Here is a 13,716-nt window from a genome sequence, read left to right on the forward strand (position 1 = left end):
GGTTCTGAGTAATTGAAAATGATAAATATAGTTAGCTAAGATTGAGAGCAGGATTTGTTTGTTCTACTTATATAAGTCAGAGACAATAATATAAGTGCTTGTAAATATTTCAACATCAGGTAAGCTTCTATAAGGAAGGAACCTGTATGTCTAGCACAATAGCCCATGAATTGTGTTGTGACTCCCAGCTCAGTCTGTTCTATTCTCTCTCTACGCTCACTTTCCTGGTGATCTCATCTGATTTCTTGGCTTTAAGTATCATCAATAGTTTCCAACTTAATATTTTTAAGACACAAATTTATAGGTACAGTACAGACCTCCTCCACTAAACCCCAACTGTCTCCTCAATGTTTCCTCCTAGATGTCTAAAAGACATCTCAAACTTCACATACCAAAATCAAACTAATTTTCCTCCTAAACTCTTCTTCATATCAGTTGATAACAACTCCATCTTACTCTGTAGTCTAAACAACCTCAAAGCCATTTGGACTCTTTTCTTTCTCTCACCCCCTCCCATACCCGATACATCAGCAAATCTAATTAACCCTGCTTTAACATTCCCTGCAGCACTCCAGCCATTCTTGTCCCCTCAGCTGCCTGCCCACACTACTATCACCTCTCATCTGGATTATAATTATAGCAGTAACCTCTTAACTGGTACTCTGCTTCCAGGCTTCTCAATTAGAAGCCAACAGGAACCTTTTAAAACTAAGTCAGATTGTAGCAATCTTCTGCTCAAAATTTTTCAATAGCTCCCCATTTCACTTAGGGTAAAAGTCTAAATCCTTACGATGGTCCCCAATGCTAAGGGTTAGCTGATCTGGCTCCATTTTTCACATACCTCCATCGCTCCAACAACCCCTTAACCCCATCCCCAAACCTCTCCCCTGTTCTGTAACTTCTCTGAGCTCATATCTGGCTAATCTCCCATCAGTAATTCAATTCCAGGCACACTGGCCTTTTGGCTGGTCCTCAAACACAATAGGCATGTTTCTACCTTAGGACATTTATACTGACTGTTCCAACTGCCTGGAATATTCTTCTCCTAAATAACTATATAGCTAATTCCCACAGTTGTACCAAGTCCTTGCACAAATGTCACCTTCTCAATAAGGCCTAAGCTGACCACTCTATTTTAAATTGTAACTCCCATCCCCAGAACTATCCCTCTTTCTCAGCTCTACTTTCTTTTTCCATGGCACTTATCCCTTTCTAATATACTATACTTATAACATGTATATTAGGTTTATTGTCTACGATCTGTCTCTCCCAGTTTGAATATAAGTAAGCTACACAAGGATCCTTGACTTCTTTGTTCCACGATGTATCTGAAAGGCATAGAATAGTGACTAGCACTTAGTAGAAGCTCAAAAAATTTTGTTACATAAATGAATGAATTAGTTAATAAATCTTATTTTGTGCATATATGTGTGTGTGTGTGTATATATATATATATATATATATTCTCAATGTTACCTTTAAACAATTTTTCAAATAGGTTAGGGATAAAAACTTCATTTTATTGACCTGCAAAAAGTCAGATCTGCTGATTTTACGAGTGGGAAGAATGAACTAAAAGAAAAGAATTTAATTTGTACGTTACCTGTCATTAAAGTTAAATAAAGTAGAGAGACCATGTTTATTATTATTAAATGTAAAAAGGAAAATGTAATTTATCCAGTGAATTTCTTCAAGGTGCAGCCTATACTCTGATGTGTACTTGTACACTATTCTAAAGTAACTAAGCATGCCCTAGTATATGACGAACCCAGGGAAAAAAAAACACTTCAGGATAAAAATACTCATGAGTTTAAATTAAAACATCTTATATTTTTCTAAAACAAACAAAATTACCAAGTTTTCACAACTTGAATGAAGTCATAGAGGTTAAGTGTATGTTCTGGTAGTCAATACTGCCACCTATTGGCAAATGTTAAAATCTAAAACCAAAGGATTGCAATAAATAGAAAACAAAGAATCCAAGAACACGTGCTGAAATTCACTTGTTTTTCTCAATATTTAAAATTATTTTTTATAAATTAAGTACATTACATAATTTATTAGTCTTCATCTTCTGAAACATTTCTACTTGAATGTCTATATATCATCAAACTAGCAAACTAATACATGTCTAATTCATTTATTCAACTCCAGAAACCAATATTGCACTGTATGTTAACTAAGTAAAATTTAAATTAAAAATAATAATAATAATTCATTCAGCAACAACAAAAAACCTGAATGCCTACTACATATCAAGCACTATAATATGTACTGGGAACACAAAGATGATCAAAACATAATCACTCTTCACTTCATGGAGCTTATACTCCGTAGGAAAGAAAATTAAAAATCACACATACATAAATGTGATAAATGCTATAAATTTAAAATGTAGGGTCCTATGAAACCATATAACAGGAGGATTTGCCCTGGTCTTAAAATGTTAATGGAGTAAGGTATTCCAGGATGAAATTCAGAAATAAGAAAGGCCGAGACATAGTAAGGGACAAAGAGGCATGAAAGAAACTGAAATAAGTTCAAATAAAGTATGAGTTTAAATAAAGAATCAGAGGCATTATATAAAACTATCAAATTCTCTGATTTATATACTTAGATATCTTTTAATCAATATTTTAAAGGCTTAAAACAACAAACTCCAATCCTTATATGAGAACCATGTCTAAAACGAACTGAAATACTGAAAACATGAAGAATGTCCTGAAGATATTTAAAAGGACTGAACAATAGAATTAAGCAGGACATTCTGGAATAGGAAAGGAACATCACAGGAACAATCTTTAAATGGTTAAGTAATAGTCTTGTATATAAAGACAGTGACCTATTTTTCATCTCTATAAAATAGGGGGAAAAATGTCTTGTGTGATGGATTAAGAAAAAAAAATCAGACATTAAAGCCTTCGGGCTTATTTTTTTAACCCGTCTACTCCCACCATTGATTCCACATTGCAAAGTTTTTCTGAGTAGACATAGAGAACTACTTACACCATTCCTTGTCAATTAAGGCAACAATCTATGTTTTAAAATATTTTATTTGGATTTTGTATTTGTTTGAGAGACTCCAATCATTTCAACCCCCTTCCTGTTTGGGAAAATCTCTCTTGTGTGAATTCTGTTCAGAAAAGGATCCCGTCCCACTACATAAATCAGAAAAGTTAAATTCTCTATTTATGTATGTCTAGGCAGCCAAGGTATGAGTAAGACCTCAACCAAACAGATGCTACTAAGCAGGACTTTGAATCTTCACAAGTGATACAAAGATGTAGGAACCATTCAGAATTCTTTCTAGCTGTGCCTGAAGCATGTACTTTGCACAGTAAGGATGCCAGTGGTGGGATCCCAGCGTCCAGTGGAGTGACACGAATATCATAACCAAATATTCTTGTGGCTTCATCTTTCAGGTAGCCATGAACCTACCCACCTGGCTTTCTGTTGTACCTGACCCTTTCCAACCAAGGTAACTCCAGCCTTTCATCTCTCTTCGGAGCTACTGGGAACCCTTCTGTATTAGTTAGGGTACAGGTTAGGAGAACCAAAACTAAGTTGCTTAAATAAGCTAAAAGTTAATTTCTCCCTAATGAAACATTCTAGGGGCAAATGAGCAAGTAATACTGGTTACTAAAGTTATTGTCATCCACCACCATTTGGAAAGATCTCAATGATCTAAAAGTTCCACACAGCACTTCCACTCGTGTACTATTGGCCTGAACTTAGTACAACAGCCAAACTAGCTGCAAGGATGGCTAAGAAATGTGGTATGTAGCTGGAAGGCCATGTGCTAAAAACAAGGGAAGAATAAATTCTGGGAGACAATGGTCTCTGCCATACTTTCCAATAGGTGCCTTTTCTGCTCAAGTAAGCCAGAACTGTTTCTGCTTATAATCAGACTTCCAGGGATTCAGATTTTGTTTAATTTATGTAAAGAAAGAAACCTGGAGCCACTCTAATTAGGGAATTGATGGCCCGGGGGTGGAGGGGGAACCATACAACTTGGAGACTGCTTCGAAAATTAATGTTCTACTGTATTCTCTACATATGAACATAAACTCAATTTGTTATATCATGATTTGGATGTCTTTTAAAAATTCCTCATCTGTCTCAATGTTTGGAAGCCATCTTAAAAGAAAATTGCTTTTTAAAGTTGCATTTTCCCCTCCTGTGACTTATTGGGACTTAAATAATTTTATTAAGTGAAAATCATCACAGAAGCAGATTGAGCCCACAGAGGCCTCTACCATTTAAATAATCTATTTAATATGTATATATCATCTCTGACAACCATACATTATGACAAAATTACACATTATACAACAAATTTGTGTGCTTTTCAACATGCTACTTAGTATTTTCTTTATTCTTTACTATTTCATCTTTTGGGGTTTGTAAGTGCTCTCTACAGGAAAGGGGGGATAGATGATATTGATGGTGCCATCTACCATTAAAACAAACTCCTGTGTAATTTGGAAAAATTCCTCAAAGAGTAAAAAGATGATAGCAGATGATTAAGGAAGAAAGAAGAGAAAGTTAAGGGAGGAAAAAGTATGGTGATGGGTGAGCAGAAGTCTTCGAAGGTGTCCATAAAAAACTAAATTAGAAATGTGAGGAAGGGAATCCAAGACTTAACACAAAGGTGGGCTTCCCCTCTGCATTTGTCCTCCTTAATAAAATCTCAGTTTCTAGAAAGCAACCCTTTTTTTTGTATACTAGCATAGAACCAAACAGAGTAAGTAAAATTAACCAACATAGAAGAATAAAATATAATGGAGGTAGCAATAATCTGTTATTTTGAACCCAAAGAATCCAATTTCAAACAACACATTACAAAAAAACTGCCAGATTTTGAATCTCACAGATTGCCTCCGCAGCTCTCATTTTTAAATATCTCAAGTTCTTTTATCATTCCCCAGATGTCCTAGAAAATAATCTCTCTCTCGTTTTCCCCTCAATGATTCCTCCCCATTCTACATATCTGAAATAGAAACTTCATTCCCCCCTAACAGCTCTGGTAATAATTCCAGCTATTTAAGCTACACTTCCTTAACTACAGAATCAAGGATCAGGTTTGAAGCTCAAAGGAACCAATCTGCATATCATCTGTCATGAAAGAAGCACAAATATCACTTTCACCAAGCACTCTACCCTCAAAACATTCACATCAATTCAGAGATCAATTCTTTAACTATTAAGAATAGTGGTATAAAAATGTGTCTGATTTCCATACAGCATTTTATATTTATAAAAAAGGTATGTATAAAAATATATACATGTTTCTGTGGGCATACATACGCAACTATTCATATTATCACTCTGCTTTAAACGTGAACATACCCAGTATTTGCTACCCCATTTCCAATTGCTTACAGACATATTTAAGAGTCAGGGATTTTCTTTGACTTGAGGCACTACTTTGAAAAGAATAATAAAATGTGAAAGGCCAACAAAAGCCAAAAAAAAAAAAAAGATAACATTTGAGTCAGATATTATAAACCCCCAGAAAATAAAGCATTTTAAAGGACTAGTAAAAATAAATAAATTAATTAAATAAATAAATAAAAAAGGACAGAGATGTTCATAGCGAACGGCATACAGATGTATTCCTCTTCTGTTTTCAAGACTGTTGAAATGAGATGGAGACTGAGAGCAGTTGAAGACCACTTCGAAAAACACTATGTGCCTAAGCTGTACTTCTATTTCTCAGGCCTTAATTTAAATAGATTTAAATATATTCCTGATGTACCATTCTCTCCATAGAAAAGGATATCATTTTAGTTTCAAGACTAAAATGGAAAAAGAAATGGTGTATTGAGGCACTTTTTAGGAGAAGAAAGGTCACAAACTCTTAAAATAGCCACATGGTAAGATACATACTCCTATAATTAAAGAACAGAGAAATCTGTCTCTGTCATAAACATAATAGGTAATCAAATTCAATTCCATAAGAAATCACTGGTATTTTGTGTCAGAGTAACTAATTTTTTTAATGAGGTAACAGAGGTTTAAGATGGGCATAATTCGGGGCGCGTGGGTGGCTCAGTCGTTAAGCATCTGCCTTCAGCCCAGGGCGTGATCCCAGGGTCCTGGGATCAAGCCCCACATCAGGCTCCTCCGCTAGGAGCCTGCTTCTTCCTCTCCCACTCCCCCTGCTTGTGTTCCCTCTCTCGCTGGCTGTCTCGCTCTCTGTCAAATAAATAAATAAAATCTTTAAAAATAAAATAAAATATGGGCATAATTTATACAAAGCCTAAAATAATTTCTCTAAACAAGTACTCAACATACTCAGTAACATTTTTTTTTAAGCCATCTAAAGAATGATGACTATAAGCATATGAGGAGCACGTTCTCTTTGGTTTTTACTTAGGTCTGACAGGACATACTGTGGCTGCCGCTTCCCTGTACTGTAACAACACACAACCGTGTGACTTCAGATTACTCATTTCTTGAGTCAAGGCTACCTCAACCAACACGATTAGCATGCTGACACAAAGCAAGCTCTCAATAGGTAAATACAATCATCACAAAGTAAGCTCTGGATAGGTAAGTATACGGATCACTAGACGTACCTCTTAATTCCACAATGACAAATTTTATGATTTTATAGCAAAATATCTAAATAAGCTAAAACTGTTCAATGTAGCCTAAAACTAATATTTAATCACAGATACTTATAAAAAACTGTTTAGAAATTCTTCCCTATGGGGCGCCTGGGTGGCTCAGTAGTTAAGCGTCTACCTTTGGCTCAGGGAGTGATCCCCAGGATCCTGGGATCGAGCCCTACATCAGGCTCCCTGCTCTATTGGGAGCCTCCTTCTTCCTCTCCCACTCCCCCTGCTTGTGTTCCCTCTCTCGTTGGCTGTCTCTCTCCCTCTCTGTCAAATAAATAAATAAATAAATAAAATCGAGAAAGAAAGAAAGAAAGAAAGAAAGAAAGAAAGAAAAGAAAAGAAAAGAAGAGAAAAGAAATTCTTCCCCAGGAATCTTGCTTTTGCAATAAGCAGCTGAGATCCTTAAAACTAATCCTTAATGAAATCTTCTTTTAAATACTTAAAAAAAAAAAAAAAACTGTTCTTTTTAAAATAGCCACAAGAGGTCAGTCTTTCCTAAGAAAGAAGTTAAACATCCTGCTGTACCTTGGAGGACAAGCATTTTTGCAGTATACTATTACCCATTACAAGTCAAATTTGAATGCAACCAGCATTAAATCCAGTCAAGTCATCAAATCTTCAGGATTCAACAAAAAATTACAAGAAGATTGTATTGATCACACACCCACAATTTAAAAAGATTGCCATATATAACTTCACTTGATTCTCAAAACAAGGTGTAGACAAAATCTTTACCAACTCTAGTTGTTAAGAAATAAACTACTAAGAGGTTGGCCATTCATTTGGAAATTCTAAAAATAAAATACATGAGATCTGGATGTGCAAATTGTAACAAAACAAATGAGTGTAGAATTTCTTTTAATCTTATTAGATACGTGAATCAATGTTTCAAAAGCCATCACACCACACACGCTTACCTTGCCAGCTATCATTGCAGACACACAATTTTTCTCCTGTTAGGTCGCAGTAACCATGATCAGGACTGCCGCAATTGGCTTTACAGTAAGGAATATCACAAGCTTCACCCTTCCAGTATTTATCACATTCACAGTACACTTGACTTGGAACAGAAATACTAGTTGTACACTTGCCATGACCAGAGCAATTGTTAGGACAAGAATTGATTCTGTAAAATATAATACATACAGATTCAAATTCAAAGTAATTAAAAATGAATTTTGCTTGCTATTCTATAAACTTTATCACTTTTATGTTGCGTTTGATACGATCTGTTTAACACAATTTCACAATGTGACTTCAATTCTTTACTCTGTACCCTTTTATCTCTAACGCAGTTCAGTTAATATTTATTTACAATTGACCTTAATTCATTCAGTGAGTTTACGTTGCTACCAAAGCTCCAAACTTCCAATGACTCAACATTTGCAGAATCTATACAGTTCCAAACACAATGTTTTGTAAAGAATTAAGTACTCAAATGTTTTGAATGTATATTTTACAGAAAATAATTAAATTCATGAATACCTGAAACTACATGAAAAGCCAAGATTTAACCTGTTTATATAATGATATTTACATATCATGCTATCATCTACACACTGTCACAGAAGAGGGATGTTTATCAAATTTTATTTTAAACCACTTTAACCAATTATATTCTACTATATATTTATTATTCTTTGCAGACATACTTGAGATAAATAAATCCTACAATGACTCGCTGATTTTATATTTTAATAGTCTGAAGATATTTAGAATATTTTATTCATGGTGGAAAATTCACCAGTTATATTCTACATTCCCGAAGAAAAGGAAAAAGAGCAGTGCATCAAGTTCTTCGGTGGCCTTTCCTGTGAAAGTATCTCAGCTCCTCCACTTCACTGGAAGTGAGACTTCCGGGCATAAAAATGTATAGAAAGTGTCAGGCACATAATGTTTCTTAATAAAAATTATTTTCCTTATTTTAGAGGAGACAGTGGTATATCCACTTACCTTAAGCCTCAATGTCCTCACATGTAAAATGGGAAAAAGACCCATGTGACGGAATTGTTATAAAGAGAATCAAAGAATATAATGTACACAGAGTATCCAGTACAGTCTCTGGAAAGCCAAAGGACTACACAAGCTTAGTTCACATACCCATCTTCAAATTAGGAATAAAATACCTTCAAGCACAGACACAGATGAAGACTCCCTCTAATCCCACACACCTGCTGCTACAAGTTACTCTAGTTTGTACTTGTTTAATCATTTACCAACAATTTTAAATTTCATAATTAATTGTCAACCAAACTTGCTACCATAATGTCCTGAGACCTAGAATACAAGCTCAAACAGTACTTTGAGGCATATGATTAAGATTTTATGTCACTTAGGAAAAGATCTTATGATTTTGAAATTTAACACACTAGCCTGCTCCCCATATAGAAGACATTTACAAAAACAATAAATTATTTGAAGTAAAGTTATAAGAATCATTACAATATAGAATTAAAAAAAATACTTACGAATAAAAAATGTTGAAACCGGTTAGATTATATGCAGCGTCACTAAAAAAATGTAACAGTGCATAGCCAGATGTTGTAACGACTTCAGGCACAGTTTCATTTCCCCTGATTTCAGGGACTATCAAACCACTGCAAGAGAACATAATTGAATGCAATATATATTAATATGCATGACTGTTAATCACATTAAAATCTACTCAAAAATATTCTTGTCAGAATCACTAAATATCTGTAACAGAATAAGCAACTAGAAGAAGGATAAGTCTAAAACAAGTTCCTCTCCATTTTTCAGCCAATTAGCCCTCCTACTGCTGCCAATGGACAAACGTGCGTTCTCGTGCCACCGCCCTCCTTTTCTTCCTTCACACTGTTTGGACTGCAGTGTCCATTTCTCCCTTTATCCTGCTATCCATCCTGTTATAATACCATAAGGTGGTCTCTTAACTCATGGGTAAACTGTCTCTTAAAGCCATCTTAGAGCCTTGCTATCTCCCTCTGGCTGCAAATTCTGATGAAGCTAGAACACTCCACACCGACAAAGGGACTACAGTGACATTCTAGTTAAACGTGTATGCTTCCAGGACACTAATCCAAGTATTTCAGGTCATCTAAAAATATATGCTATTTCTATTTCTTTCAAATTTTGCATACTTATACAAATTATATTAATACTCCAGAAGACATTTAAGCCCATATTCACACAAAAGAAAACTAACGGTGGGAGGGGGGCAGATATAAATGTGCAAGAGTTCTGAGTCAGTAGCCACTTAGTAACTGCTACTTTTCCCTTTTTCAATCTCCTTATGTATGAGGAAAAATTACATATCTTCATTTACTTATATCATACTACCCTCTCTAAATCTGTGAAAACATGCAATATGAGAAGCTGCTAACAACAAATTATAATACTCAAAATAGTCCATTCCTTTTGGCAATGTTAAATTTCGTGTAGACACCACCAGCAATTGAACTCTCTCATTCAAGTCATATTTGACAGAACAAAATGAAATAATTTATTTTACAAACATATTCTCAAAGCAAACAAATTAAAAAGTAATCAAATCTTGATGTTTTTCTAATTATTACTGCATCTACTAATCTATGTTTGTGAAGGAACAAAAAATTTTAAAAGGGGACTGTCAAAAGAATTCTAATTCTATAATACCTGTCTCAGTTATATTTTTCACTATAGTGCGATTACATTGAAGAGAGTACATTGTTAAAAATAATATTCCCAGTTCTTTATAATAGATATAATTAATCTCTCTGAAACAAAGAACAGATATGTTTACTGGTTATTTACTTATAAATGTTTTTTTAATAATTTATTTAAAAAATAAATAAAAGAAATTTAATTACAGTGTTTGTTTTAAAAAAAAAAAGTTTAAAAAAGAGCAACCAAGCAATTTGGACCAACTAACCCTTCTACTGAAGTCAACTAGAAAAATGACAAATTACATTTAAAAAAAAAAAATCAGTTTGAAGGTACTGTAGAACTAAGAAGATGGTGAGCCCAGGTACTAAGGCCATGTCTCCTTATGGGCACTCACTGATTTCAAAGTTGGAGGTAAGGTTTGAAGGGCTAAGAAACTGGGTTGTTTTACAGAGCTAGGAAAACAAAAAGTGGAACCTCGGGTCCTTGCTTTGACCTGGGACTCCAAAGACTGCAAGTAAAAGTGAACTCGTAAAAGATCAACCCTCCAGGAGATTGCCCTGCAGCTTGGGCGTGAATCACCTCAGTATCTAAATTCAGTTGACTGGATTGCTAGTGTCTCCAGGCACTCTCTATAGGAATACAGTATCTTTCTAGGCCTCAAATTATTACTATATGTGATTTTACAAACATGATGTCCAGCACACAATAAAAAATAACACTGCTCTATTACAATCCATTTTCCGCATTCTAAAGTCTTGCCTATAGAATGAAGTCCAATTTCCTTAGTGTGGTATACAAGAAAGCAATACTACTGTGATTAAGGGATTATAAAACCAGAGTTATTATTCTGACTATATTACTTACTAGCTAGGCAACTTTGAACCACTCACTGAATCTCTTTGTGCCTCAATTCTCCATTTATGAATGGAGAATTTATAAACTCCATGGCAATAATAATCCCTAACTAAAGGGTTACTGTGAAGATTAAATGAGTTAATATATAGAAAGAACTCTTACATACTGCCTGGCACATAATTAGCATTTGGTAGATGTACTGATTACCGTTTATTGGGTAATCTGGCTCCTACCAATCCCTTCACATTTCCTATGATCAAATTACTCGTAACTACTTATATTAGCCCAAAACATAATGCTCTTTAATGTGTCTATGCCTTTGTACATGTTTTTCTCTACCAAGAATGTCCCATCTGGCCCCCATACTTTGCCTATTATGTTTCTGCCCATGATGAAATTCACCATGAAGAATTAGCTACTTCTAAAATCATATAGCACTCCTTCCATAACCTAATTATAATACTGTGCTGGGTAAAAAAATCTGTGTGCATGCCGCCACCAGTGCTAACTGCTGTGTACTGATGTAGCCTCCAAATCCTTGGAATTTCCCAAGTGATAGGAATGTCTCCGTTATTCACGGGGAATTCTGATTGTTTATGCTAATGAGGTGACTCAGGATGGGAGCTGACCACACCGGAAAGACCAACATGCAATTAAAGGGTTGAGGCTTTGAGCCACAAGAAATCAATCCAACTTCCAGAGAGAGAAGGAGGACTAGAGACAGTTCGACCTTGTGGCCAATGATTCAATTAATCATACCTATATAATGGAACCCCAACAAAAACTCTGGACACCTGGAGCTCAGGTAAGCTTCCTGGATGATGATACACATTGGTGTGCTGGGAATGTAACACATCCCAAGGACAAAGAAGTTGTTTGTGATCCTCCCAGAACTCATTCTATGTGTCTCTTCATTTGGCTGGTCCTGATTTCTATCCTTTTATTATAAAACTATAATCACAAGTGTAGTGGTTGCCCGAGTTCTAAGAGTCATTCTAGTGAATTACTGAAACTGAAGGGGTGATGGGCACCCCTAAATCTGCAGCCAGCTGGTCAGAAGTGTGGGTGGGGCCCGAGGACCTCTGAACTTCCAGCTGGTGTCTGAACTAAACGCAGTCCTATGGAGGGCTGTGCACTCGACCTATGAAGTTTGGCCCAACTCTAGGTACCTGGTGTGTGAATTCATTGCAATGCCTGTATCTTATTCCTTACTATATCCTCCAGGCTTATGATAGTCTCTGGAACTGAGGAAGTTATCACGTGTTTGTTGAATAATGTATATTTATAAAACTGGAATCATTCAAACACTTAGATTCTGAATTCATAGTATTATAGGCTTTTAAGTAAGGAGACTATCATGTCCTAATCCTGCCTGGCTCCACCATCTATTAAAAGTAAAACAATTTCTCTGAGTCTCAATTTTCTCAGCTATAAAGTGGGGATAACAGCACTTCGTCCACAAGATCCTTGTGAGAATTAGATGACATTTAATGTGCCTAGTATACTGATTAACATCAAGTGGATACTCAATAAACATCTTTCCATCTCCTTCAAGATAGCTAATAGGAACACCTGCTAATGAAAAGTCACTGGTTCCATCTTCACAGTCATATACTAAATCCCATCCTACTAATTATCTTACAAAAGTTTCTTTTAGTATCAAGAAAGCATTGGTAAGAGTATTAATGGATCACTGTTAATTAATGCAGTCATTACAACTATGAAGAAAACAAATGGAAAGGCACCCATCTAAATGATGGTCAGTCAAGACTGTCATAAAAATATAGTAATGAGAGCTGAGTAAAATCTAAACTGCTAAAAATTAATGTATGAACCCAGAATCTTACCTAATTATCACAATGAATTATCTTACAATATAATTATTCATAAGACTCTTCCATTTTCTGTATATTGTCCTTGGATGAAGGGCTATTCGTGGCAACCCTTTAAATAATTTTCAAACAACTCAAAAATTAAATTCTGGAAGTATTTAGAGCAATAGCAATATTACAGACTGTGTCTAAGATCCTAAAGAGTCACTGTGAAATAGTCATTCAGAAATACAAGTCCTTACATGTCTATCCAAAAAAATAATAGTTCACATTCCTGGTAAACAGAATATTTGCAACATAAATAGTAAAAAGAAAAAAGAAAATTTTAAAAATCTGAAGGAACAATAAGCTTATATCTTTATTCAAATTTTTAAGTATAACAGAACATGTAAGCATTATTATGGAAATAAGAACTATAAGGAAGTAACTGGTCAACAATCATCTTAGTTAAATTGTACACAAAATCAGCACTACATGATCCTAATATTTCCTATGTCTAATATATTTTCTCCTATTCATAAAACATTTTATAATAATTTGTATTACATACATAGAAAAGATTTTTAAATTGATATTGAAAAGGCTGAAATTTTAAAATTAAGTCTACTAACAGTATTTTGAAACTACCAAAACTCCCAAATTTTGAGAACTAAAAGCAACACATTTGTTATTAAACCATTACATAAAGTATAACTTAACCTTTTTTTACAGAATTGGAAATTTTATTTCAGCAAAATAAAAAGACAACTAAAAAAAGCATATATATCTATTACTTCTTTGTC

The 13,716-nt window shown here is 34.7% G+C and overlaps 1 protein-coding gene across 7 annotated transcripts in view; it reads right to left on the minus strand.

Annotated features, from left to right (window-relative positions):
• ATRNL1 (attractin like 1) overlaps nucleotides 1-13,716 on the minus strand; it is a 747,087-nt gene that overhangs the window by 701,774 nt on the left and 31,597 nt on the right. For all 7 annotated transcript variants that reach the window (XR_015724716.1, XM_045803217.2, XM_045803216.2 and 4 more), the window contains exons 4-5: nucleotides 9,092-9,220; nucleotides 7,541-7,749 (exon numbers count right to left, since the gene is read on the minus strand). Coding sequence is in view for 6 of the 7 variants with exons in the window: in XM_045803217.2 (XP_045659173.2) it covers nucleotides 7,541-7,749; nucleotides 9,092-9,220 (338 nt within the window). In the remaining variant the exon portion in view is untranslated. The remainder of the gene's footprint in view (nucleotides 1-7,540; nucleotides 7,750-9,091; nucleotides 9,221-13,716) is intronic.

The sequence above is a fragment of the Ursus americanus genome, chromosome 6 (assembly GCF_024610735.1).
Source record: "Ursus americanus isolate L20-20 chromosome 6, mUrsAme1.1.p, whole genome shotgun sequence".
Lineage (NCBI taxonomy): Eukaryota > Metazoa > Chordata > Mammalia > Carnivora > Ursidae > Ursus > Ursus americanus.